The 26,801-nt window shown below is 42.9% G+C and overlaps 2 protein-coding genes across 3 annotated transcripts in view; one reads left to right on the top strand and one right to left on the bottom strand.

Moving 5' to 3' along the window:
* Positions 1-15,770, top strand: part of xkr6a (XK, Kell blood group complex subunit-related family, member 6a) — a 61,423-nt gene extending 45,653 nt beyond the window's left edge. The window contains exons 2-5 of one of the 2 annotated variants that reach the window (XM_075477847.1): positions 405-601; positions 2,026-2,443; positions 6,865-7,153; positions 15,596-15,770. In XM_075477847.1, coding sequence (XP_075333962.1) covers positions 405-601; positions 2,026-2,443; positions 6,865-7,153; positions 15,596-15,649 — 958 coding nt within the window. In that variant the 3' untranslated portion in view covers positions 15,650-15,770. Of the gene's footprint in view, positions 1-404; positions 602-2,025; positions 2,444-6,864; positions 14,649-15,595 lie in introns of those variants that run through there. The other variant, XM_075477846.1, reaches the window with a different exon arrangement.
* A 524-nt stretch (positions 15,771-16,294) lies between these two features.
* Positions 16,295-25,870, bottom strand: enpp4 (ectonucleotide pyrophosphatase/phosphodiesterase 4). Its single transcript, XM_075477845.1, has 8 exons — positions 25,723-25,870; positions 24,148-24,385; positions 22,992-23,285; positions 22,701-22,805; positions 22,399-22,597; positions 22,146-22,319; positions 21,155-21,424; positions 16,295-18,944 (listed from the first exon to the last, which is right to left on the bottom strand). Exons 2-8 carry the CDS (start codon positions 24,382-24,384, stop codon positions 18,844-18,846), a joined length of 1,380 nt encoding a protein of 459 aa, XP_075333960.1. The 5' UTR covers position 24,385; positions 25,723-25,870; the 3' UTR covers positions 16,295-18,843.
* Between the last annotated feature and the right edge of the window lie 931 nt (positions 25,871-26,801).

The raw sequence follows: 26,801 nt of genomic DNA, 5'->3' as shown, positions 1-26,801 counted from the left end.
TTTCATCCCGACTGTTTTATCCCGACTGTTTCAACCCGACTGTTTTAAAACTGTTTTATTCCGACTGTTTCAAAACTGTTTTATCCCGACTGTTTCAAAACTGTTTCATGCCGACTGTTTCAACCCGACTGTTTCATCCCGACTGTTTCAACTCATTTCATCCAAGTATTGCTGCTGATTCTTTTCCTGATTTTCTTGTGTTCTAAATGTTAGAAAATAGTCAAAATACACCATAGGTTATACAGCCTAGACTAAACTGCAAACTAGGATGCTGTTTATCAGGTTAAGAGCATCAGAAGTGGCAACGTTTTAGTGTAAAACTGAAGATAAAAGCAGTATGAACACTGACTGAGAGGATGATTCTAACTGAAAAGTGTGTGTTCGTGCCTCTGAACCCCCTGCAGGTACATCAGGACGCTCTACCTGGGCGTCATGTCGCGCCGGCAGAAGGAGCACCAGCGGCGGTGGTACTGGGCCATGATGTTCGAGTACGCGGACGTCAACATGCTGCGTTTGTTAGAGACTTTCCTGGAGTCGGCGCCTCAGTTGGTCCTGCAGCTCTGCATCATGATCCAGGAGAACCGGGCTGAGACGCTGCAGTGTAGGTGGAGCGGGCGCCGCACGGGGTTTCTCTTAATCCAGGAAAACACAAACACAGCGCTACACGAATGACGCCGTGTCCCTGACACTTTTACCGGCATAATGCCCTGTTTTCATGTAACCAACAAAGCACTTGTCGGCCAACAGCTGCACAAGCAGTAATTAGCAATTTGCACACATTGTGCTCAGCAGTGTGTGGCTGCAGATGGTGCTGCCTTTCGGATTTTCACCCTTTTTTTTCCTCCCAGTGTGTGTGTTCAGGTAAAAGTTTGGATGACGTGCCCATCCTCTTCCTTATTCATCCAAGAAATGTATCATCTAGACCAAAGATACTCATTGCTTGGCTCCTCAAACTTTAATTGGTGGCTCGCACTCGCATAGTAGCTTATAACAATATCGTAACAATAACAATACATTTTTTCAAATAACATACAGTGAATACGGCACAGTATTAGGTATTTTTATTAAGTTTGCGTTTTTGTAGTATCAAGTATTTTTATTAAGTATTAATTAAGGCTTAATGGTGTTTCCTAAAGGGGGCTCTGTTAAACCTGGCAACGCAGCCCGCTCAACCCACCCTCACACTTGACCGCAGAGCAGGCTAGCTCCTTTAGCCAGCGCGAGGTGCTGGCAACATGGATCGGTTTTTAATTTAAAAAAAAGGCAAAAACCAGCACAAAAAACAAACGAAAATCAGCATGAAGACGCCAGAGCAGGCAAACGTTGGGAGTACCACGAAATGCAGGCACAATGAATTGTTTTTTAACTAAAAAAGGGCAAAAACCAGCACAAAAACCATGCTCATCTTGAATGTCTCACTATGATTACAACAACAAACTACAAATACAACATGAAGAAAGTCAAGGACATGCATGCCAGCTTCCGCTCATCCCAGTATTAAGATAAATGTGGTCTTAATGAAAATGTATTGGCTGTGTTGTTTCTTTTTTTGTGGGATGTTTTATATGTAGAAATGCATATTTGCAAAAGGGGACTTTAGTATGTTGTCGTAAAATTGGCTCTTCCCTTGATTTTGCTCTGCCAATGTGGCTCTTGTGAATAAAAAAAATAGTGAGTATCGCTGATCCAGACGGCCACCCACTGGTCTTATTCATCCGTCACTCCCGAGTTTTGGGACACTTTCTGCTTTAATGCAAATTCATGACAAGCACGTGGGGGGTGGATGCATGCAGCAGCTGGGGCAGTAAAAATAACTTCATCGTTCAGGCTGATGCCGTTAAGCGTCATTGCCAAATGTTTCTGTCGTGACACACGCCACCTCTTACTTAAAGCTTGCTCACAGCGTAACACATAAACACCCCCAGTGACTCATGGAACTTGTTGTTTTTTTATTGAAAGTTGGGACAATGATTCTGTCTCACTCTGATTTTCATCATTCGTAACCCTTGCTGTGTTTCTCTGCAGGCATCTCTTCCCTAGCATCCCTCCTCTCCCTCGCTTGGGTTCTGGCCTCCTACCACAAACTGCTGCGTGACTCCCGTGATGACCAGCGCAGCATGAGCTACCGCGGCGCTCTGCTGCACCTCTTCTGGCGCCTCTTCACCATCTCGTCCCGAGTCCTCTCCCTGGCGCTCTTCGCCTCCCTCTTCCACATCTACTTCGGCATCTTCGTGGTGCTCCACTGGTGCGCCATGGCCTTCTGGGTGGTGCACGGAGGTACCGACTTCTGCATGTCCAAGTGGGAGGAGGTGCTCTTCAACATGGTGGTTGGCATCGTCTACATCTTCTGTTGGTTTAACGTGCAGGAGGGCCGGACGCGGTACAGAATGGTGGCGTACTACACCGTGGTGCTGGCCGAGAACACCATACTCACTGGTCTGTGGTGAGTTACCATTATGGAAAAGGAAGGCTGTTTGTCCCACAGCGTCTTAAGCCCTATTCGGACGGGATTAGTTTAATGGGGGGACCTGGGGTAAAGTAATAATAACCGGGAAATCTAGTCCGGAGGAGGGCTGTTGTGGGACAGCTTCGATGCATCGGGGGCTTATTGTTGGAGAATGTTGCAGATCAAACAATGGATCAGCTGGAAGGACCTGAATGCTTTCCCAAAAATATCAGTAAAGCTACATTTCAATCCATACCCACAACAGAATAGAACAGAACAGAATAGAACTGTCAGGGTGGGGGTGGTGGAGTAGGACACGGATGCGGACTTTCAAAAGAAAACTGGATTTATTTCACAAAAATAACAAAGTTCAAACAAAAAGCGCGGCTGAGCCGGATTCAAAAACTTAACTGTGAAAAACAAACAAAAGACTTGGCATGGCATGGAATAAATAGAATAAATACTTAGCTTCAAGGTGATGAATAACATGGGTAGCACAGGTAGCATGGGTAGGTAGGTGAACAAGGTAACAAGGTAACAAGGTAAGAGGGTAAGGTAGTAACGAAAAGATCCGACCAAATGACAGGGCAGACTGGAAACTAAATAGAGGGCTGGGAGTGATTGGAGACAGGGTGCAGCTGGTGACTATGACAGACTGGTGAGGGGAATGAACTAATTAACTGAGTGAAGGGAAACTAAAACATGGCAAAACTAAAAACTAAACATGGACTAAAAACCAAAACGTAACCTAAAACATAAAACTTAAAACATAAGTCCCGTGGGCGTGACAAGAACAGAATACAATACAATAGAATACAATCGAACAGAATAGAATAGAAAAATACTTTATTCATTCAAATTCAAATTAGTCAAGTAGCTCAAAAAAATTTAAATATTTACAATGATTGTATATTAACAACAACAATAATAATAAAAATAATAATAATAATAATGAATGACGAAATAAATAAATTTGAGAAGAACATGTCAGCAGTCACTGTTAAAAAGCCTCATGGCTGTGGGGACAAAGGACCTCCTGAACCTCTCAGTCCTGCAGCCTCACTGCAGCTGCTCCTTTGTCCTGTCAGGATGCTGTGGAGAGGATGTTCATTATTCTCCAAAGCAGAATCTAATTTCCTCCTCATCCGTTGGTCCACCACAGCACTGAGAGGGTCCAGCCCTCTGCCTACGACAGCATAGAACAGAGCACTCTCAGTGTTCAGGAGCAAATAGACTGGGATGAGAATTAGCATCGACAGGCCTGAGGTCGTGGCCCTCAGTTGAGAAAAGAGTGGACTGACACCCTTTGGAGTGAGTGAGTTGGGAGGAGTTTAAGTGTATCAGTGTCTTCTTGGGGCGCGTGGGCAGGACGGAGTGATTGAGCGGCCTCCTGTCCCTGAGGGAGGGCATAAGTAGCTCCAGCTGAGGCTCAGAGTAGATTCTCTGCTGCTCTGCATCAAAAGGGAGTCGGTGGAAGTGGTCAGGGTGCCGGCCAAACGCCTCTCAGTGCAGGTTTTATGAACATGTCTCACCGGAAGGAGGCCTCAGAGCAGACCCAGGACCTGCCGGAGAGATTCTTATGTATTGACAAGCTTGGGAACGTGTGACCATACAAGATGGGATTGGTTCGACTGTTAAACACCGCTGTAGACAGGAAGAGTAAAGTGGTTTCATGTTTGGATTCGGTACACAAAAGTACTTCCCACAGGCAGCCTGGAGATAGAAACAAATTGACCAACGCACGCCGTAAACTGATGCTACCAGCAAGTATTATTGATGTAATATATCCTTCCAGCTAAACACATGTGAAACACATGCGGCCCAGATGCCAAAGGAATTTCACTCCTGTTTGAGAAACTGCTGTTCGGTCGGTCTGAACGGGCTTCCTGACGGCACATTCTCATTCCTCGTGTCAGTTTTCAGCCTTTCAAACCTCATTCTATGGAGCTGGGTTATGAATGATTAACATGGACCGTGGCAGGAAGTAGGACTGGAGGAAAGGGACAGACCACCTACAACCTTCACTTTTCTTCTCTGGTCTTTATTTTGACTTCCCTCATTTTCCCTCCTACTTCATTAGGTATTAAAAGTTAGGAAAACCTCATGGTTGGAGGTAATATTCACAATGAAATACATTTTATTGCCAACATTTTCCATGTTTGATATGATTATTAATAGGGCTGGGCAACGTATAAAATGTTTAGTCTAATTAATCACATGATTTCCCTGATTAATCACGATTAATCGCATTTGTACACAGAATCCAAAAAAGAATTCAAAAGTAGCTTTTAGCTTTTAGTTTTATTTTAAATGTGCTGCCATATGAATGAAAGTGCCATAACATTTGTTGTGCAAACACACTTTTAACATCAGCATCTTTCTGTAGTTTTTATGTAGAAGCCTCGCTCCACTGTCTGTTTCCTTGAATGACTTGCTGCTATCAGTTGTGTGTTTTGCCTTTAAGTGATATTTTAGACTGGAACTACTACGCTGAGAAGACAATTCAACTTGGCAGTGTTTACAGATGACTTTGCTTCTGTCGACTCCGCCGTCTGGAAGAACTTTAAAATGAAAATGGCCGAGTAAAAGTTCCGTACCCTTCTCCATGTTTGGTGGATCCACCGATTACTTTCTTTTCTGGTTCCCCAGCAGACAGCAGCAGACTTTTACAAAATAAAATAAATAATAAAACCTGCACTAAACCACTGGGATAGGCTCCAGCCCCCCCGCGACCCGACCGACGGATTCAGCGGGTATAGAAAATGGATGGATGGAAAACCTCCGTTAATGCGCGATAAAATATTTGTCTGCATTAAATAATTAGCGAGTTAACGCAATAATAATGAGTTAACTCGCCCAGCCCTAATTAAAAGTTAGGAAAACCTCATGGTTGGAGGTGATATTCACAATAAAATACATTTTATTGCCAACTTTTTCCATGTTACCATGATGACATCATGCAGCGGTTGGATGCTACCAGCCTGGAAAAGCCTGCGAGTCCAAAAGAGGCACAGCGGGCTCCTAAACAAGCGCCAGTATGTAATGAGTTGGAAGGGAAAATGGGATGTACTGATTTACAAAGAGCTAAATATAGAAAAATACTCGTTATGTGGTGGAGCCTTACAGTTAGGCAAGGCATCTTTATTTATATAGCGCATTTCATACCACAGGCAACTCAATGTGCTTTACATGAAGACAAGGCATTTAAAAGAACAGCATAAAGCAGCATAAAAACAAGCAATTTAAAGAGAAAAAAAATAGAATAAAGATTAAAACACAGTTAAAAGCAATCAAAGAAGAGGGGGAAAAGAAAAGTATTAACTCAACCATAAGCACACGGAAAGAGAAATGTTTTTAACCTGGATTTAAAAGTTCTTACAGTTGGGGCTGATTTCAGTTCTGCTGGTAGTTTGTTCCAGTTGTGTGCAGCATAACAGCTAAAAGCTGCTTCACCGTGTCTAGTTTGAACTCTGGGCTCCACTATCTGACCTGAGTCAGTAGATCTCAGAGCTCTACTGGGTTTATACTCTACCAGCATGTCATTCATGTATTCTGGACCTAAACCATTCTGTGATTTGTAGACGAGTAGCAGAACTTTAAAATCTATTCTGTATCTGACCGGGAGCCAATGTAAAGACTTGAGAACTGGGGTGATGTGATGTGATCTCTTTGTTCTGGTTAAAACTCGGGCTGCAGCGTTCTGAATGAGCTGCAGCTGTTTGAGACTCTTTTGGGGGAGTCCAGTCAGGAGACCGTTACAGTAGTCAAGTCTGCTGGAGATGAAAGCATGAATCAGCTTCTCCTGATCTGTTTGGGACATGAAACCCTTCATTCTGGATATGTTCTTAAGTTGATAAAAGGCTGATTTGGTGACTGATTTGATATGATTGTTGAAGGTCAGGTCTGAGTCTATCAGCACGCCGAGGTTCCGGACTTGGTGTTTAGTTTCTAGAGACAGTGACTCAAGATGTTTACTGACAGCAAACCTCTTCTCTTTGTTGCCAAACACAATGACCTCAGTTTTTTCTTGATTTAACTGAAGGAAATTTTGGTTCATCCACTTTTTGACTTGCTCTAAGCAGTCGCACAATGACTCTATAGGACTGCAGTCATCTGGAGACAGTGCCAGATATATCTGTGTGTCATCTGCATAGCTGTGGTAGTTGACTTTAGAGTTCTTCAGAATTTGACCCAGAAGCAGCATATATAGGGTGAACAGAAGGGGTCCAAGAACTGACCCCTGAGGAACTCCACATCATAGCCACTCGATCAGATTGATTACTTCCAATACTCACAAAATAACTCTGCTCCTCCAAGTAGGACCTGAACCATTAACTGTAAGTTGGTAAGGTGTGCACTGTGCTCACCTTTAAAGGTATTCTTTTGACTTTAACTGCTACGTTTCCACCATCTTGCAGGTACGCCTACAGGGATCCGGTGCTGACCGACTCCTACGCCGTCCCAGCACTGTGTGGCGTCTACCTGACGTTCGCCGGGGGCGTCCTGGTCATGTTGCTGTACTACGGCTTCCTGCATCCCGCCACCGCCCACCTCCAGCCGAGTCCGGCCTCGTCCTGCTGCGCTCAGCTGCTCTGGGGTCTCCCTCTGCCCCCCTCTGCCCCGCCTACTGCCCCGCCGACCCCGGCTCACATGGCCAAGTCCCAAACAGAGGAGGATGTGGCTGAGTCGTGTCTTCCCGTCTTCCAGGTGAGGTCTGCTCCCGCCACGTCCAAGCCCGAGGGCCCTCTTATAAAAATCGACATGCCCAGGAAGCGTTACCCGGCATGGGACGCCCACTACGTAGACAGGCGCCTGCGGAGGACTATAAACATCCTGCAGTACATAACGCCGGCCGCTGTGGGCATCCGCTACCGCGACGGACCCTTGCTGTATGAACTGTTGCAGTACGAGTCCTCGCTCTGACGCACGAAAACGAGCACACACGAGTACACCTGAGCACACGTTAAAAACACGTATGTATATGTGGATGTTCAGATTTAGAGGAGATTTAGCACCACTCGATATAAGCACACACTGAAGCAATCATCACATTTTTGCGCACGTACACAATCAAACACACACGTTTCCAACCTGCGAATACCACGACCATAACTCAGCAAGCTGCTTCATCAGCACCAGCCCATCTCCTCCTTTCTCACCGAATCCCTCCTGTGTCTCCGTCCAAGCTCCTCCAAATCACTCTTCACTTGGTTTCATTGTTTTTGAATTTCGCATGTGAAGAAGATAACTGAAAAAAAAAATTAGCACAGTTCCACGGCGACATTTATGTCGCGATTCGTGTCACACGTTCACGGGTTTCAGTAGAATAAAAGTGATGTGACGGAAAGAAAGAAAGAAAAAAAACGTCACTTAAAATAAAAAAGATCGTGTTGTTGTTAGTATAGATGGTGTATATATTTTCTATGTACAGAAAGGATGTTTTTTTTTATATGTAGTGTTAAGTTTTGGTTGGAAAAAGCACCTGGACACATCGGTTATTTGAGTTGGTTGGGAAGGTTAGCAGAGCACGATGGAAAAGATTTAGACTTAGAGTGGATATTTATCTAATGCACACACAAGTTTTAGCTAAATGCACACTGTATGCAAGTGTTTCATTTAAAATTCAGCAACCTCTCCGGTGAGTTTCTCGGGTCTCGTAACACGTGGTCTTTTTGTGCAGCCGATATCAGCTCAACACGTGTGTCGGTTTCTGAACTGCGCCTTCAGATTTCAGCAAACCACCCAAAGGTCAGAACCAGATGTAGCTGCAGAACTGAACAAGGAACATACTGGAGAAATAACTGTCTGCAAGTCAAGGACACGGCACGGTGGCTAAGCTGCACCTGAAGTTTCAAATCAAAACACATAATAGCACCCAATCTGAGATAAATGTTTTTATTTTTTTATTGCCAGAGATTGAGGACAAAACCTTTACTACTTTCATACAGGTACATAAAAAAGTGAAGCTCAAACCAGAAGTCAATTAGCTTAGCTTAGCTTAGCTTAGCGTAGCTTAGCATAAAAACTGAGGCTACTTTTTCTTTTACACCTAAAACGTTATATTTGAGGGTATTAGCATTAGCATTAGCGATAGCAACTCTGTTTTCCTAACATCTACTCTAGTTCATTTACCAGCTTTTCCTTGACTTTCCAAAATAGAGCAGATAAATCCACATCTTATGAATCACTTCAGAATTACTCATGAATTCTGAAAGAAACAGAACCTCTTTCATGGCTTGTTTTCAGTATTTCTGGTTATTTTTTTTATAGCTGTTAATGCTCAGGCTTGGCTCAGAGCTTGACAATGCTAAAGACTTCATCAACTTATTTTTGATCCATGTTTTCTGTGTGTGATGTTTTAATCATGTTGGTCAGAGCTAACAGGGTGCTGCCAGTGAAGCCGATATAAAACAGTTGTGGACTTTAATCGTCACAACCTTCCAGATGACTCGCGTCCAATCTCGACTCCTCCAAAGCCCACCCACGGTTGAGCTGCGTTGTGTGGCTCATTATTTATTTCTTTTTTTGTTTGTTTATCCCTGCGATCCAAGCTGTTAACTTGGCAGGCGACAACAGATGAGCCGACGTATCAGTCATCGGCCCATCAGCTCTTGAAGTGACGTGCCACGAAGGGGTTGCTGTCGCACAGTGGGATGGCGAGCAAAAAACAAAGGTGCTTCAAACCTAAAACAAAGCCATGCCCCATCACACATGGTGTAATTAGAAGAAATCAACACAAACACATGCTTATTGGCATCGCTGCTGCCGGAGAGGACCAAGACAAAGAGATAGAGAAAGAACGTTTTAGGGATACTTTGAGATATTTTGGAGTTTTGGCCTCTTTCTTCTTTGCTCAGGTGTGTTGAGAAAAATGTGGGCGCCACCAGCTAACACTGATATTTAGGTGCGTATAACAAAAACAAGGTTCCAGCTTATATTTAAGGAATTAATTAGCAGTTTATCGGGTGCACAGCTCGTATTTTTGGTTAAAAAGGGTTGTAGGAAATACTTATGAGCGGTCTCAAAGCTAAAAGTTAGCTTCACAGCTAAGCTAACAGCCACAGAAGAGTGACCTTTCGCCATCTAAAACAACGCAAACCTCACAACCCAACACGGCAGCACTGGAAAAAATGCCCCTCCAAAAATAAGTACAAAAACAACAGCTTGAAATAAGCAAAAATAAAATCTGCCAATGGAACTAGTGAAAATCGGCTTGTCAAGATTTCTTGAAATAAGATGTGATATTTGGGACTTTTGAGCTAAAAGTGATCTTGAAATTAGCTTAAAAACCTCTTCAAATGAAAAAAAAGCTTGGTTCATGTGACTCAAAACAAGATGTTTTCAAGACTTTTTCATTTAACAAGATATTCCAGATGTATTGTCTTCAAACAAGTCCCTATATCTGGCTGAAATAGTACTTGTTAGGCAGTTGTGTCTTATATTAAGTGTAATGAGATATTTGGACTAGAAATGAGACAAATATACTTGGTAAGATTTAGATTTTTTCCAGTGAGAGGATATGAGGCCGACTTCACACGCCCTCTTGCTCCGATACGGTCTCATATGTGCACAAACCTTCAATTCTTACTCCAGGATAGTGTTTCTATACTCCAACTGCCTTTAAAAATCACAACTTGGTCAGTTTATACTCTTCATAACCAAATGGTAAACACATATATTTAATAAAAAAAAACATGTTTCCAATGAGTTTGACGATTAAAACCCACAGAGAGTCGTCTCTGAAATAAACACATTGCTGAATGTATTTGGAAGCATTATTACTCGTTTATTTTAATACATTTGCCCATAAAACAAAAGGGGGGGGGGGTCAGATTTAGCGGTGAATTAGATTTTGCCTACATTCAGCAAAGCAATTCAGTTACTCCCAGTAAGGCCTATTTCCTTCTCCTTTTGCCTTTCTTTACATCCTCCCCTCGTCTTTGGATTTGTCTTTTTTAAGCCAGACAAAACAGAAACTAACCAGGCAACAATAGCAGCAGGCGGAGTTATTTCCATTGTGTTTCACAGCAGATCATCAGTCATTTGAACCGCTTTGAGATTCTTTTAGATGGTGGAAAAAAATCACTCTGACCAACGTATACAGCAGGTATGATGCTGACAGATAAACTATATATTAGTTTAGTTTAGTTTAGTTTATTTAGTCAGGGACCATGTGCAAAGTACATTAATTACAAAGTAAAGAGATGACCTGCACCAGATTGTAGCTTAGAAGCTTAGTTCCATCTGCAGTCCCTGGGCAGGTTAGAAACATAAAAACATAAAATAACTGATTATTTATGCCGATATCGATAAACAGTATCTGAGGGAGGCCATTATTGGCTGCACCCAGAGAATTATAGCCAAATCTTACTATTTTTCATGCCCAAAATTAGACATTTCGCGGACTAATGGCTATAGTAGTACGATTGGTTGAGTAGCACCCTGAAGGTTTTGTCTACATGATTTCTGGAGGGCTGCGAGATAAAAAAAAACGCATCTGAAGTTTGTGCTTTTCTCGCTTTACATTCATTTATCGAGCACCCTTTGGGCCACAGGTTAGGAACTTGTGCTAATTAATTCAAATAATAAGAGGACAAACACTAGAAATGCTTAAGTATCCCTTTAAATTGGAAGCGCAAACGAGGAGCGAGCTTGCATTGTGTTTTTGTGGTGCTAGCCGATGAACGAAACAAAACAAATCCCTTCATTTTGCTGCAATCTGGCCAGCAGATTCAGCAGGTGCAACAGAAGCATCGCTGTTCATACGGTGCAACGCTCTCCAGCTGCAGAGTCAATTGGCTGCTAATCCCACTTCATATGGTGCAAATATGAAACACACATGTACTAATGGTGCAATAAGGGCAGATTGTCTCTTTGAATTCTATGGTGCAACTTGAGTACTGCCTTCAGTTATCAGCCAAGGCTGTGCCAAAGGCTCCTTCCAAACGGACAATTGCTCTTCCGGTCCTGCAGAAGCTATGCAAGTCTCCGACACAGGGAGATGTGCTTAGTGTTCACACACACACACACACACACACACACACACACACATACAGGGTTTTCCTCTGCAGCAGGGAGATATGCTCAGCACACACACACAGTATGTGGTCTAACAACATGGGATGCATCCCTACACACACATGCACACACACCCAATGTCCAATAATCCCTTCCCCCTTTATCATTTGGGAACAATATTCATATGGTGCTATTGAAGTAAAGCTGGGTGGTTTTTTGTATGGTTGCAAATTACAGTGAAGAATTTAGCCAAATATGTTTAGAAAAACCTGAGTGATGCTGGGTTTGCTCATTGTAAAGAGCATTCGTGAAAAAAAAAACCAGCAACACCTTCCGCTCTCTGTGAAACTGAGTAAAAGCTACAACGCCTTATCCGCTCCACTGATGATATCTGAGTCACAGGAGGGTGGTGCTACTTTTTTTGGAACACTCTGGTCTGAACATGCACTGTACATTACGCCTGGGTTGAGTGCGTCTGCGCACGGAAATCAAAAGGAAAACAGCCCTGCAAACCGAATATGTGCCATTTGGGGAACACGGTCAGCCATTTCCTGTCAGTGTCACAGATAGCGCTCGTAAATTTCTTGCATGAATGTTTGTAGATTTGTAGAAGGCGCAGGCAAAGGCTTTTGAAGGTTGGAAGGTTCACGGCTTCGTAGTTGCCTCAGGGTTGTTAAAGGGAGGGTTATTTTTCAGCTCCTAAGCAGCGTCCGGCCCTATGGAAGGTTTTCTGTGCCATCAGAGTTTGAATATGAATTACTAATATTGAATTTTTACAGCATCAAAATGAGACTTTGAATTTGAAAAACCATCAGTGTAAAAAAAAAAAATCAATGTCTAAAAACAAAAATCAGTGTAAAAAAAATTCAACATCTAAAAAAAAATTCAATGTTGAGTTGGATGTTGTCTGGTTCTTTTTCCACTGAATTTTTTGAAGTTGAATTTTTTTCCAACTGAAGTTTTTGAAGTTGAATTTTTTTAATTTGAATTTTTTTCCACTGAATTTGTTTTTAGATGTTGAATTTTTTTTTACACTTGGTTTTTCAAATTCAAAGTCTGATTTTGATGCTGTAAAAATTCAATATTAGTAATTCACATTCAAACTCTGATGGCACAGAAATACTTCCATACCAGCCCCCCATCTTTTGCCCCAAACCACGCCCCCCTTTGCACCCCGAGCGCCAGCCAATCAGACATCAGGTGTAATAAAGCCAAATCAGGTCAGACACAACCAAATAATACAGTTTCTTTTCTTTTTTTTTTATAGAGAAGCATTCATCTGTAGCGTTGGCACTCGACTACGGAGCTATGAATAAAGTGCAGGTATCATTTAGTTTCCGTTTCCACAGTCGAGTCTCCGCGCTGCAAATGAGCCCAGAACACCAGAGCCTTAACCAGGCCCACCTTCTGTCACTGTTGAACGGCTCCGGGCTCAGATAACCTTTACGAAAGCACCACATCACTGTTGTCTCAGTGTTATTTTGGCCTTTTGTTTCGTTATTTTTCAAAGAAAAGGCGCGGCGAGGAGAAACCATAAAGCATTGAAGTTCATGATGTACAATTTGTTTACATTTTATTAAAGCTCTGTGCATGTGTTATTTTTTTCTTTTGCATTTTTTCTCCATCCTTAGCTTGATTGGTCGGGAGGGAGAAAACTGGAACTTTTAACTTGGGAAAAGGTGAACGCCGCCTCCCGACTTGGGAATGTTTTATCCTTTTTTAGGCAAATTAAACCACTTTTTCATCCTTTTGGATAACACAAATGTTCCACTATCAGGGTCTGCAAAGCATATGAGGTCTGTGGTATGACTGTGTGTCTGTTGCTAAAGCTTCATATGCTCTTCTTTTTTTAGCCAAAGTTTTGCTTGCTTGGTACAGAGCTGGCGAAAGCGTCATTACTCATGGTTTTTTTGTAGAGCTCCAGGCCAGATTTTAAGCTGTTTCTGATCTGAGACCAGTTCCAGCCGGGCCCGAGTCCAACGACTGCAATCCTTTCCTTTTTGGAAGAAGCGCTCAGATTCAATCATTGATTGTCAGCGGGAAGGATTTCGGTGGGTTTGACTCGGGTTCGGGGTCAAATTAAACCTTAACTTGGATGTACCATGAGTTTTTTTTATTTTGTCAGGGTCATGCTTTTCTACCGTGTTCTTCAGCTTGGGATAAATACAAAAAATTAAAAAAGAAGGTAGTTTTAGCAAATTTGATGTGCAAAAGTAGCTTTTATTTTCTCGTGGTTTGGCATTTTTGATTGTAAATACCTTTTTCTGGTAATTCTCAGTTGGATCTATGTTCCATGGGTTTGCGTAGGTGGCTATTTTAAATGTACTGATAGTAAATGTTCTTTATAAATATCCAGAATGTAACGGTGAGAGAAGAAAAAAACAAAAAACAAAAAAAAAACATACAGCCGGACTGCAAACTGTGTTTTGGTAGGAATCTGTGCCATTGTGTTGTCTCGAGTATAAGCACACTGATGTTAGATCTGTAGGTGAGATGAAGTCTCCGGAGGTGATTGACCAGACGGCCATAATCGAGCTTTTGCTTCCGTCTTTTTAAGCCGTTTTTCCGCCGGCTTTAGATAAGCACACCTTCCAAATAAAAGGTAAAGATTTGTTGGAAACGAGCTGGGTTACAAGCTCCCTCGTTATTTGCTGAAAAGCAATCGGAGCAAAAAGATTTTAACTCGTACATTTCACCCAAATTTAAAGCATTAGGCTTTGCATAAAGCCTACATCCTCTGTTTCAGTATGTTTACGTGAAAAAAAGAAAAGAGAAATGATTGTGTTAGGCTAAAAGCAGACTTTTAAAATGCATGTAAACGTGTTTGTTTGAACGTGATCGTACGAAACCGAGCCAACGCTCCCAGATTAATGCGTTTTAAATGTATATACAGCTGGACTGGAACGGGCCTAGGTGCTCCAAAGATTCCATCCAGTGCACAGAAGCAGAAGAAGCTGGTAACAACAAAGAAAAAAGAAAAAAAAACAACCATAAAGGGATAGTGTGCATCTTTATGTTAAAGCAGTAAAGTGTAAGTGTATATTAACACAGCTGAATTCCCAATAAAGCTGCTCTCATTCACATATTTTTCTGTTTCTTTTGTCAGACGGCGCAACTTATGTTCATTTAAAGTATTTCCAGACTGTCGCTCTGCTCTAATAAAATCCAGATGTGGTAAAAAAAAGACTAAAGAAAAAACAGATGTGGACGTCGTAGTCGCGCACCTCCGCCCACACGCACGATACCCTCTGTGTACGTACGAGCACATAATAACCCCAATGTGGAGGAGTTTTTGAACATTTCTAGGGGGCGCCACTGAGACGTTTTGCTCCGCCCACACACGATACCCTTTACATACGTACGAGGTCGACAGGGTGGACGTATGTGCCAAGTTTCATGACTTTGCGATGATGATAAGGCTTTCAAATCACAAACATCATCACATGATTTTCACCGCCTTGCCACGGCCACACCCTTTAAGTTTTGAAAAAGTTTCCCCATAATCCCCCCCCCCCATGTCTTAAGAGTAACCTGGCCACGTTTGAAGTATGTGGCATTAAATCTGTAGGACGAGTTCGATCAAATGCAAGGCGTGGAATCAGTCAAAAATGGCACAAAAACTCACTTTCCATCCAAAATGGCCGCCTTCCTGTGGACGTGGGACCATGGCGGCAGGAGACTTTTTTGTGCGTCTGGGCATGATAAATGAGTGTACCAAATTTCGTCGTCCCACGTGAAAGTAAGCCCAATGCGCGGCCCATTTTTAAGTATCGTAGGGGGCGCTACAGAGTCAATGAGCGACTCCCAAAAATATAAAGTTTAGATTCTTTCACGTCGTCGACTGGCAGGTGGTGCTCGCAAAATTTCCTGAGTTTTGGAGCACCTTTTGCAAAGAATAAGAAAAAAGAAAGAAGAAGAAGAATCCTTACAGATACAATAGGCTCCTTGCAGTTTCACTGCTCGGTCCCTAAAAAAGACGACATCTGTGCAGTTAATTCAGCTGCACTTACAGGCATCGCACTGGGACGAAGGCAGGTGATCCGACTCACTGGAAGTCTAAACTGTAAGCGTACCGTTTAACGAATGCTCCAAAAAAAAAAATCAAGTTAACCAAAACCCTTTGTGCTGTAGCCCAGCTGGTCCACATATGTGATGAGAAGGGGCTGTCTGGCTAACACCTCCTGACTTCAGCGTAGAGATGTCGGCTGCTGTTTCCGCTCCTGCGTCAGCACATCAAAACACCATTCAGGAATCTTCAACCTTTTTTTGGTCTGTATGGTTTTTTTTTGGGGGGGGGGGGTTGGGGTTTTCTAATTTACACCAAATATTTCTGACCAACCACAAACAAAGCAGGCAGGAGAAGAAAAAAAAAAAAGACGCTGTGCATCTCCAGTTAGTCTGTGTATTTTGTCTATGATAGTTTAAGAGGTTCTGGGGGAAGAGCTGAATGATATTTTCGATGGCCTCTCCACGGCCAGCATTAGGAAATGTTAGTATTTTTGTTACAATACCGCCTAAATAAAAATAAAGTCTATTTATCTGTGAAGAGACAAGAGATTTACAGTATACAGATGCCTACGCAGGAATAACGACAGATTTTAAAAATATCAATGAAAACATGTACAGCCGATTTGGTTTTGAACACGATACAGAAATGTATTACGGAGTTTGATTTTATATATTTAGCATTTTATTACGTTGTAATGTTGTGACTGCAATGGAGAAAAAAAAAAATACAAAGGAATATAAATGAATTTTTTTTTCCAAATGTGTGTCGGTCTTCTTTTTCCAAGCTTCAAACATCCTCTTTCAATCACAACACGACGAGTCTGGTGATGAATCAAGTTTATTTGTGTTCAAATGTTTCATTAAAATCACAGAAATCTCTTTCCCAGCTTTGAAAAGCAGCAGCTCTGAAGAACAAGACTTACATTTAAACACACCTTGGAGGCCGTCGTCTTTAGAATGAAGCTTCTGAGCTGCAGTGCACGCAACGCACCGACTTCATGGCACAAAAACTACTCAGAACGGGAAGAAAGTGCAGTTTGGGATGCCTTTTATCTGTTCTCCCTTATAAGACTTATAAACCATAAGCTGGTTCGACAGAACAGTGAATACATCCTGCTGAACAGTCTCCAGTGTGGTCGAGAAAACTTCTTCTCTTTTTTCAGTAACCCTAAAATCTCCTTTTACACACAAACTCACGCAAGCACAATAGATGCATGAACAGCACATTAAATCTGTGTATATATATATATATATATATATATATAAAAATCTATGTTTGGAAGCTATAACGCATTTAGGGATAAAGTTTCTGATACTCTGTTCTGACATCAACGCTGACAGTTTACATGAATAGAACAAAAACCAACAATGCATTCGTCTGCTTCTGTATTTCCTGTCACCACGTCGTTATATTAAAAAAATAATAATAATAAAGTAAATAAACAGACATTCCTCCTGAAACTAAAACATGAGTTTGACTTGTTTCAAGCTGCAGATAAACACCCGTTTCGTGCTGTTGTGAGCGCGTGACGGAGGGGTGAAGTTTTGGTTTCCCTCACTGGAGGACTGAAACTGCCACAAATAAATACAAAAATAGCAAAACAAATACGTTTATATGATGAGAAATGCTACTAAAATGAATGAATGCAAAAATAATTGTACAGGAATGTGAAATAAATAAGCATTTTTCTGCTTTCATTTGAAACTGAATTCACTTAAGCTTGTGTTAATGTTGCTGTTTATTTACTTTGCAGCTCAGTTTTCAGTTTAATTTGTAAATTTAATTGTAATTTATTTCTTCGTAAATGTGTTCAAATTGTCCTTTATGTCACATTGATCTATTTATTCCCTCAAAATGATTTATTTCCATGATTTCACCAGATATTTTTACATTTTTTTGTAATTTAAGCGCCTATTTATCGCTATGTTTTCTTCTTATATTTCCCCGTCTCAATTTTTACATTCATGTATGCTTTTCTGCCTCATTTTGTCAATTAGGGGGCGTCTTTTCTTTTTCGCCATTAATATGTTATTCATTTCAGATTATGGCAGTTTCGGTCCCCCTTGCTTCCTGCATCTTGTGTATTTCCCCCCAACTCAGACCCCCCTTTCAGCAGCTCATACATCTAAAAAACTGATTAAAACTGGACATGTGAGAAAATTATGATCAATTATTTCAAGAGATATATTGCTCCCATTTCACACCACAGATCTGCTGAACACTGAGCAACAACAGCTACCTCTTAGCCAGTTAAAAGCTAAATAAACAACTCAACTATAGCTCAGATACGTGTGGATTTTGATAGGATTCATTAGAGTACCTTAAATATACTTTTATCCGTCTGATCAGCATTCACAGAACTAAGGAGAGCTGGTGTTGAGGATCTTTGGATGAACATTGTTGGTTTTTGGTCTTTTCATCAGATACGTTTGTCATAAGAACATCAACAAGCTTATCCTGTGAGCCTTTTAGCAGCAACAATTCACAGCTTTTTGATCCCTGCAAGACGGTCATCACCCTTACTTTAGGGCTCCGGACCTTTTCAAGTTTCATCCCGCAACTCAAAGCACATGTTTATAATTGAAATTGGGTGAGAAATTCAGATTCCTCCTTCAGATGATTGTCTCTTTGGAGCCCTGCGGCTCATTGTAAATATAGTCTTTGGTATCGGTCAGATGCTCAGAATCTGTCACATTTAGAAACCCCTCAGTGAGCCGTCAGTATTACCTGTAACACCGTCATTTCAGTTTTAAAAGTACAAACAGAATGAGAAATTATTGCATTTTGGAGCCGATATCTCTGTAGCAAATAAACCCTAAAGAGGAAAAGAATCTCACAGGAGAGGCAGGATCTCTGCGAGACTCACAACAATCTTAAATGAGCAACTGGCTCCCCCTGCTGGCAGACAATATCTTTACAAATCCAACAACAATAAAAGGAAAAAAAGCAAACGCGTGCATGTTAAATCCTTCCCACAGAAAAAGCTGAAAGTCACCTCATAAAATAAAAATAAAAAAAAAAAAATCAGTTTTCTCACGAGTCTCCCAGAATAAAATGATTCATCTCATCTTAACCAGAAGCAGCTGCACTGAGTGTAACACCACCGGCTTCTTGTCACCCATTCAAGCTGAAGATTCTTTCATAAACAATAACAGCGAAGACTAAATAACATCTAAAGTTTCCACGATAAAAGCGATTTCTACACCCGTGCACAACTCCGCAGCAGGTGGAAGCAGACCTGAGGGCTTTTAAAACGACCGGCTTCTCCTGCCTGTGAGCACGTGGACAGGAGAGGAGTAAAGTGCAACATGTGGAGTATCTATTGGAGCACAAACAGGCGACACCGGCGGGGGAATCGGCTCGGTCCGGTTCACTCTATTAAGGGGTCGTCGTCGTCGTCGTCGCAGACTTGCAGCCTCTGGAAGGACCGGGGGCTGGAGTGGCGGCGGAGGCTCATCCAACCGAAAAGAACTGCGGAGCAGAACACATCCTGTTAGCTTGTTAATCCAACATAGACATTACATTACGGTCATTCTGCAGACGCTTGTATCCAAAGCGACTTACAATAAGTGCATTCAACATCGGTAGGCAAAAGAACTTCAGGTCACAAGAAATCATAAGTGCATTTCCTTCCAAAACCAAACAGCTGAGAGCAAAACTAGTGCTAGAGTAAGTGCGATAAGTCAGATACCGAGACAAATGGGAAGACAATTTAGAAAACAAAGACAATTTAGGAAACAATAAGTGCGTAAGGAACTAGGACGGAGCAGGTGCTGTCCTAAGAGGGCGGATCAGGGTAGTTTTTCTTGAAGAGGTGGGTTTTCAGCCTACGGCGAAAGATGGGCAGCGACTCAGCTGTCCTGATATCAGGCGTGAGATCGTTCCACCATCGGGGCGCCAGAACAGAGAAAAGCCGTGACCGTGTCGATCGTGCGCCGGGACCCCTGAGTGACGGGGCAGCCAGGCGCCTGGTGGCCGCAGAGCGAAGTGGTCGGGCGGGGGTGTAGGGCTGGACCATAGCCTGGAGGTATGAAGGAGCTGTTCCTTCCACTGCCCTGTAGGCCAGCACCAGAGTCTTAACCCATTGAGGCCGGGAAAGCGTTGCTGCATTTCTACCTTTAAAGCCGGGGGCGCTGTTGCGTTATTCTACCTTTAAGGCCGGGAAAGCGTACACGTCTTTTTTCATGTATAAGGTTGTTTTGCACCAATTATTGACCTCTGCGCCAATTAAAGGCATTATAATAGACACGTGAGAGTGTCGTCGTGTTCCTCGTGTCATTGTTTTGAAGTTAAGTTACATCGAACAAGCATGGAGGACTTTCAGTGGGAAGACATTTCAGACGGGAGCGATTGTGAGGAGTTTCTTGGGTTTGATGATGCTGAAGAACGTGCCGACCCAATTGATGGAGATTTATGGCGAGCACATGTGTTTGAAGACGATTTCGAAGGGTTTGAATGTGAGTGGAAGACTGACAATTACCACCGTAATCGACGGAGAGATTTCAACCGCACACCAGGGGTGAAAGTCGATTTACCTGCAGATGCAGGCATTTAATCATATTTTTACTGAGGAGCTTTGGGCGCATCTCGTTTCTGAGACGAATAGATACAGTGACCAGGTACTTCAGACTCCAGCTCGAGCAAAGATGGCAAGGTGGGCACACGTAACTGTGCCGGAGAGGAAAACGTTTATTGGAATGTGTATGGGCTCCTTCTGCTGCCAGTACGAAGAGATTACTGGCGATAAAATAAATATATAAATAAATAATTTAAATATAAAATTTAATTTTATTACTGTTTTCTAATGAAAATAGTGCTGTTCCTGCACTTTACTTTTTACATTTTCATGAAGGTGTGTGTAAATAAACTCAATTTCCAAAGAAAGCCACAGGTGTAAGCTCTCAAATACTTTTTGAATTTTGTTTCCATCTGCTACAGAAGCTGAGAAATCAATCATTTAGTAGGCGTTGACACAATTTCTGAATTTCCAGAAATACTTCAGGTTTTAGGGAGTCCTTCTGAAATCGCCCATAGGTTTTACAGGCATTCTTTTCCAGGCGTTTTAGGCCTAAATGGGTTAAACTGGATGCGAGCAGCTACAGGGAGCCAGTGTAGAGAGCGGAGAAGGGGAGTGGTGTGGGAGAACTTGGGGAGGTTGAACACCAGACGAGCAGCAGCTTTCTGAACCAGCTCCAGAGGTCTGATGGCAGAAGCCGGGGCGCCAGCAAGGAGGGAGTTGCAGTAGTCCAGGCGGGAGATGACAAGAGCCTGGATGAGCAGCTGTGCTGCCTTGTCGGTGAGGAAGGCGTGAATCCTCCGGATGTTGTAGAGGAGGAATCGGCAGGAACGGGTCACTGATGCGATGTTTGGCGAGAACAACAGTTGGTCGTCCAGGGTCACAGCCAGATTCCTCGCAGTCCGAGTTGGCGTCACCACGGAGTCATCCATGGTGATGGCCAGGTCTCTGAACGGGCAGCCCTTCCCCGGGAGAAACACCAGCTCAGTCTTGTCCAGGTTGAGCTTAAGGTGGTGCATCGACATCCACCCCGAGATGTCTGCCAGGCACGCAGCAATGCCTCCACTTGCAGAACCCCATAGCAGTTAAACTGGCAGCTCGGGGACGGAAGGAAGCCCAAAACTATAAACCAGTAGAATACCACAGTCATTAACCGCAGTCTTACCAGTGAGTGCAGAGAGTAAAAGCAGGACGCCCACCACCAGGCAGATCACCAGGGAGACGTCCCAGCAGGTCTCAGAAGCCAGCAGGCAGCGAGCCTGGGCCAGGCTGCCGTTGTTGGGCTGCGCTGGCACCGCCAGCAGGCGGCACATGAGCGGGTAGACGTCCACGCTCTGCAGACTGCCGATTCGGTAACCTCGATGGAAGCTGGGCCCCGCTGCTGCGAGAAAGGGGTGCATGCTGGGTAGGGAGTTATCATAGCCGTGGTCGCCCACTAAGGAAGGAGAGGAGAGGCAGAGCTGATGAGTGGAGGTCGTTTAAAAGCTTTTTAAAGGGATAGTTTGCCTCTTTTGACATGAAGCTGTATGACATCCCATATTAGCAACATCATTTATGAACATTTTCTTACCCCCTGCTGCGTCCTGTGAGCCGAGTTTTGGTGTTGATGAAGGTAGTCCGGCTAGTTGGCTGGGGTTTAAAAAATAAAGCGTTTTGCTTCTCAAAACAAAATGTGTTCAAAAGAGTAATACATTTGCATCACAAAATCGTTTGCCAGGAAAAGTCAGACCTCACAATCGCTTGGCCCTATTTTCTCTCCCTTCGTATCACTGCCTGCTGCCGCCTGCCGACAGCCGCGCCTGTTACGGTGTTTCCTGCTCGGTCTACACAGCAGGCAGTTATATGAAGGGAGAAAAAATAGCACCAAGCGATTGTGAGGTCTGACTTTTTCCTGGAGAACGATTTTGTGATGCAAATGTATTACTCTTTTGAACGCATATTGTTTTGAGAAGCAAAACGCTTTATTTTTTAAGCCCCAGCCAACTAGCCGGACTACCTTCATCAACGCCAAAACGAGGCTGGAACTCGGCTCACAGGACGCAGCAGGGGGTAAGTCAATGTTCATAAATGATGTTGCTTATATGGGATGTCATACAGCTTCATGTCAAAAGAGGCGAACTATCCCTTTAATGAGATTATCCATACACTGCTCTCACATCTGGGCAGCTTGTTCCCTCGCTGCACGATCGTCCAGCCCTCGTCAGCTATCAGTACGATCGGCTGGATGCGCTCGCTGTGCTGGTAGTGGAGCCTATCAGGGATCGCCTTCTTGAGGTACGCGGTCATGTGGGGGTGGCATTTATTCAGCAGGCTGAAGACGGCCTCCGGGTCTGCAACAGAAACCAACCTTACAGCAGCAGCGCACCAAAAACAGCTGAAACCCAAGCTGCAGGAGCTCCGCCCGGCTACCTCCGTTTGGGATCAGGGCTGCGACGGGCGTGAGGTCCACCAGCGTGTAGTTGTCGGGGTGGAGGCAGTCGTCCAGCCGTACGAGGCGCTCGGCTGAGCACTGGGCCATGCCGTGGTCGCTGGTCACCAGGAGGTTGATGCGACCCCAAAGGCCGCTACGCTTCAACTCCGACATCAGCAGACCGATGTTGTCATCAACCTGATGGCACGAAGAGCAGCTCAGGGCAAAGTTCTGTATCATGACACGGATGTTTGTGACACCGACACTTCTGACTAAATGACAACTGAATGAGTAACTGCACCTCCTTCAGCACTTTAGTCATGGCGGTGGTGTTGTCGGGGCCAAAGGCGTGACCCGACCGGTCCGGCTCCTCCCAGTAGAGCGCTGCGAACATCACTCCTTGTTCCTGGGGAAATTGTGACAACATCACAGAATGTTACGACTCTGTTACGACCGTGAGAATTGGAGGTTGATAGATGGGGGGAAGATGATAGCAAAACAAAAGGGCTGTAAAACTTCAAAGGGTATGAACATTTTCATTGATAACTGCCAACAATGTAACAAAAAAACACGCTCAAAGGACTTTTTGTACCTTTCCGTTTCCCAACATCCAGTTTGTCACGTTCCCTATCCTCTCTTGGAAGGTCACGTCGGGGTCATAGGGAAAGAAGTGCGTCGCCGTGCGGTTGCCGATGGTTACGTCGGACCCGGGCCACATCATAGCTGCAGTCTTGTATCCCGAGTCGAGCGCTGTGAGCCAAAGGGGCTGCGCTTTGCTCCACCACATCGGGTCGCTGTCATTCCTGGGGTTGAAGTGTTTGTGGCTGATGGGGTCGTACATGTTGCTGGCGAGGATACCGTGAGACTCTGCGTACAGCCCGGTTACCTGGTGAGGAAAACAATGCCCATCAACCTGGGAAGGGTTATAAAGCCGTTTCCAAACTATCTGGAGTCCATCGTTCTACAGAGAGAAAGATTATTCACAAGTGGAAAACATTCAGGACAGCTGTCAGTCTTCCCAGGAGTGGACGTCCCAGCAAGGTCACCCCAAGGTCAGAAACCCAAGAGCTACATCTCAGACTCTGCAGGCCTCAGTTAGCATGTTAAAGGTTAAAGGTCATGACAGCACAGTTAGAAACAGACTGAACAGGTATGGCTTGTGGAAGGGCTGCAGGAGAAAGCCTCTTCTCTCTAAAAAGAACATGGCAGCACAGCTTAGGTTTGCAAAGCTGCATCTGAACAAACCACAAGACTTCTGGAACAATGTCCTTTGGACAGAGCAGACCAAAGTGGAGATGTTTGCTCATAATGCACAGCAGCACGTTTGGAGGAAACCAAACACAGCATATCAGCACAAACACCTCACACCAGCTGTCAAGCACGGTGGTGGAGGGCTGATGATCTGGGCTGGTTCTGCAGCCACAGGACCTGGGCACCTTGCAGTCACTGAGTCCACCATGAACTCCTCTGGATACCTCAGCCTGCCTGAGATGCTGTGGTGGGACCTTCAGAGAGCTGAGCAGAAACCAGAGCTGCAGACCTCAATGAGCTGAAGCAGCTGGAGAGAAGAGTGGGCCGAGATTCCTCCTTTAACCAGGAGAGAGACTGAGAACGTCCCACAGGAAACCATTACTTCAGTTCACTGCTGCTGGATCAGGGGTTCACTTTTCATTAAATAAGTCTCCTTAAAACCTTGGAATTGAAAGAGGGTGTACTTTCTTTCCCAACCATAATAATGAAGAGCATACCAGGCTGTAGTGGTTGGGAAACGTCTTTGTGATGAACACGTTGGTGAGCTGCTCCACCAGGACCCCCTGGCTGTACAGGAGCTTCAGGTTTGGCATGGGAAACCTCTTCAGGTAGTCGGCCCGGAAACCGTCGAACGACACAAGCAGCAGCGGCGGCGGACTCTGCTTAGCGGTGTCGTTTTCGGCCACCAAACCGCAGACGCCACATAGGAAGCCCAGCAGTAGTTTTAGCAACATCCTGAGAAAGGGTGAAAGAGAAAATACCGAAGCTGTGGACAGTTTCACATCACTAAATTATAAACAATGCTGACAGGCTAACAAACAATCAGCCAAAAGTAAGAAGTTGCTTATCAGTCCAACAGAGAAAGCATATCACTATCTTTCTAACATATTCATTTCCTGTTGGTTTACTTTTTCTTTGCTGGCAGTTATAACCACAAGATAAAAAAAATTTAAAAAAACTCCAACCACTGAAGAATTACCACTCAAAAGGGATGAGCGACAGACTCATTTGCTCATTTCTACCATCACGAATGATGAATAATGTTTCCTGTCAGATGAACTGGTCGTAACCGATGTCGTTCTGTGAGTTCACATTGGTAGTTTCACTTTTCTCCCACAATACACAACAAGATGAGTCTCTTAAAAGGTTAAGAATGAAGCTCCTGATTCTCCCATCACACTGGTCATCACATGAATAACCAGTTTTAAAAAAAAGACAATAGTACCGTGTCTCTGAGACAAAATGCGTCTGTGTGAATGTAATACATTGCTGTGCCTTCAAATTGTGTCAAACAAAACAAACAGGATAACTAAAACTATTTCAACTAAAGAAAAGTTACACAGACCTTTGACTGAAATGTCACACCATCCTCCCACAGCCTACACTTCTTTCAAATATAATCTACTTTGAATTGAGGCAGTTACAAGCCGTGACCTCGTGAAATTTGTGCAAATCTACAGCAATTGGATTGACTTAAAAAGGCAGCAGTAACCCACACAGACGCCGCTTTATCTCCCCCTCCTCCTCTCTCATTTGATTAAATAAAACAGATTAAGCGTGGAGACTTTAATATGCCTTTTCTGCGTTAATATAACCTCACTGAGTTTAAATAACAAGTGAGTTGAATCTAATTTGTGACATCACAACTGTAGTAGTGGGTCAAAATAAAAATAAAGTTTGTAGTGAGCACACCTCTCAAGTGGAGTTAAATATTGACAGGAACATTTAAATTTTTTTAGAAATACATATATTGGGCACCTTCATGTTATTCTGAAGCCTTTTTGCACACTAATATTTATGTTTCACACACAAAAAAACAGGAAAAGTAACAAACCACAACCAGGAAGTAGCAAATCTTGGTGAAAAATTCGTCAAAAAAAACGCTATTTCTAATTAGATTAATATAACCTGGAGGCAGTAGCATCAGTCAACCAACTCTGTGCAATGAAATGGTTACAAACTATCTTGTTCTTTATAATCAGACCTGTAGCTGTTCAGCAGCCCACACATGTTAGCTTGCTAATTTTACACCGAACTTGGCTTTAAGCTAATTGTCTGTTTAATCACGTTACCTGTTAAATCGATCACGGAAACTCGTCCTCTTGATGATAACAGAGACGAACTTTCCTCTACAGACTGTTTTGCAATCAACCACCGTGGTGCACCTCCACAGGATTCCCAATGGTTGGGGAAGCGGTCCAAACAGCTATTTGCTTTTATTGACTTCCGGTAGAGAATATCAAAATAATTCCACATATTGAACATGTTCGCTTTCTGTAAATTCCTTCTCTTATTCAAACACCAATTTAACATGTAAATGATGATTAATATGAAACAATCTTTCTAAATAATCTCTTTTTTCACAGGTTTTCAAACACGATGCTGTTATTTTTGTGCACAAACTATTTTGGCTGTCGACGCACCAATTAACTGGCGCCTTTAAATGATTGGCAGCTTAAACAGCCAATCAGAGCCGCTTCCGAATTCATGGGGCGGGACAAGTAGCCTGTTGACGGTTTACGTCGTTTACGTGTCCGGCAAAAATACAGCAGGTGTTGTACTTTTTGGGATTGCACCTACTCTCATATCTTTTGGATTGACCTAAATGATTTTTATAAACAACAAAATTGACTTCTATTACAAACTGAACATCCAGCATGTTTTATTTGGTCTAACACAAATGAGGAAAGAAATCCAGGAAAATTATATATTATCAACCTTTTTTTTAATATTTGCTAAATTTAATATTCATTGTACTAAATTTACACACCAGCATCCAAACCTTATTGTATTTAAAGCACTCTTTTCATCCTATTTAGGATCTTTGGAAAATTGTATAAATTCTAAAGCCAGCAAAACAAGAAGATTGTGTGAAGAATATAATTTAATTTAAATCATATACCTCAAGCTCTTTTATTTTACTTATTTTTTTATTTTATTCTATTTTGTTTTCTTTCACTTATTTTGTTTATGGATCTCTCATTTAAAATGGTGAAATATGTTTGATTTTTGTAACTACCTTTTTCCTATTGTGATGTAATATTTTCCTGTGTATGTTATGTTCAATATGCAATAAAAAATAATAATAAAAAAAATAAAAATAAAAAAGCAGGTGTTATACTTTTGATAGAAATCTAAACAAAATAGAATT

The sequence above is a fragment of the Odontesthes bonariensis genome, chromosome 11, assembly GCF_027942865.1.
Source record: "Odontesthes bonariensis isolate fOdoBon6 chromosome 11, fOdoBon6.hap1, whole genome shotgun sequence".
NCBI classification, from domain to species: Eukaryota; Metazoa; Chordata; class Actinopteri; order Atheriniformes; family Atherinopsidae; genus Odontesthes; species Odontesthes bonariensis.
This window is presented reverse-complemented; position numbering and strand designations above follow the sequence as displayed.

What these genes read in the sequence shown, in the direction of transcription:
- enpp4 (XM_075477845.1), bottom strand. Translation starts at nt 24,384, where the DNA reads ATGTTGCTAAAACTACTGCTGGGCTTCCTATGTGGCGTCTGCGGTTTG. An exon ending in TTCCCAACCACTACAGCCTG is followed by an intron (nt 23,286 to 24,147) that starts GTATGCTCTTCA and finishes TTTCCTCACCAG; the next exon opens with GTAACCGGGCTGTACGCAGA. An exon ending in TTTACTCTCTGCACTCACTG is followed by an intron (nt 18,945 to 21,154) that starts GTAAGACTGCGG and finishes TCTGCTCCGCAG; the next exon opens with TTCTTTTCGGTTGGATGAGC.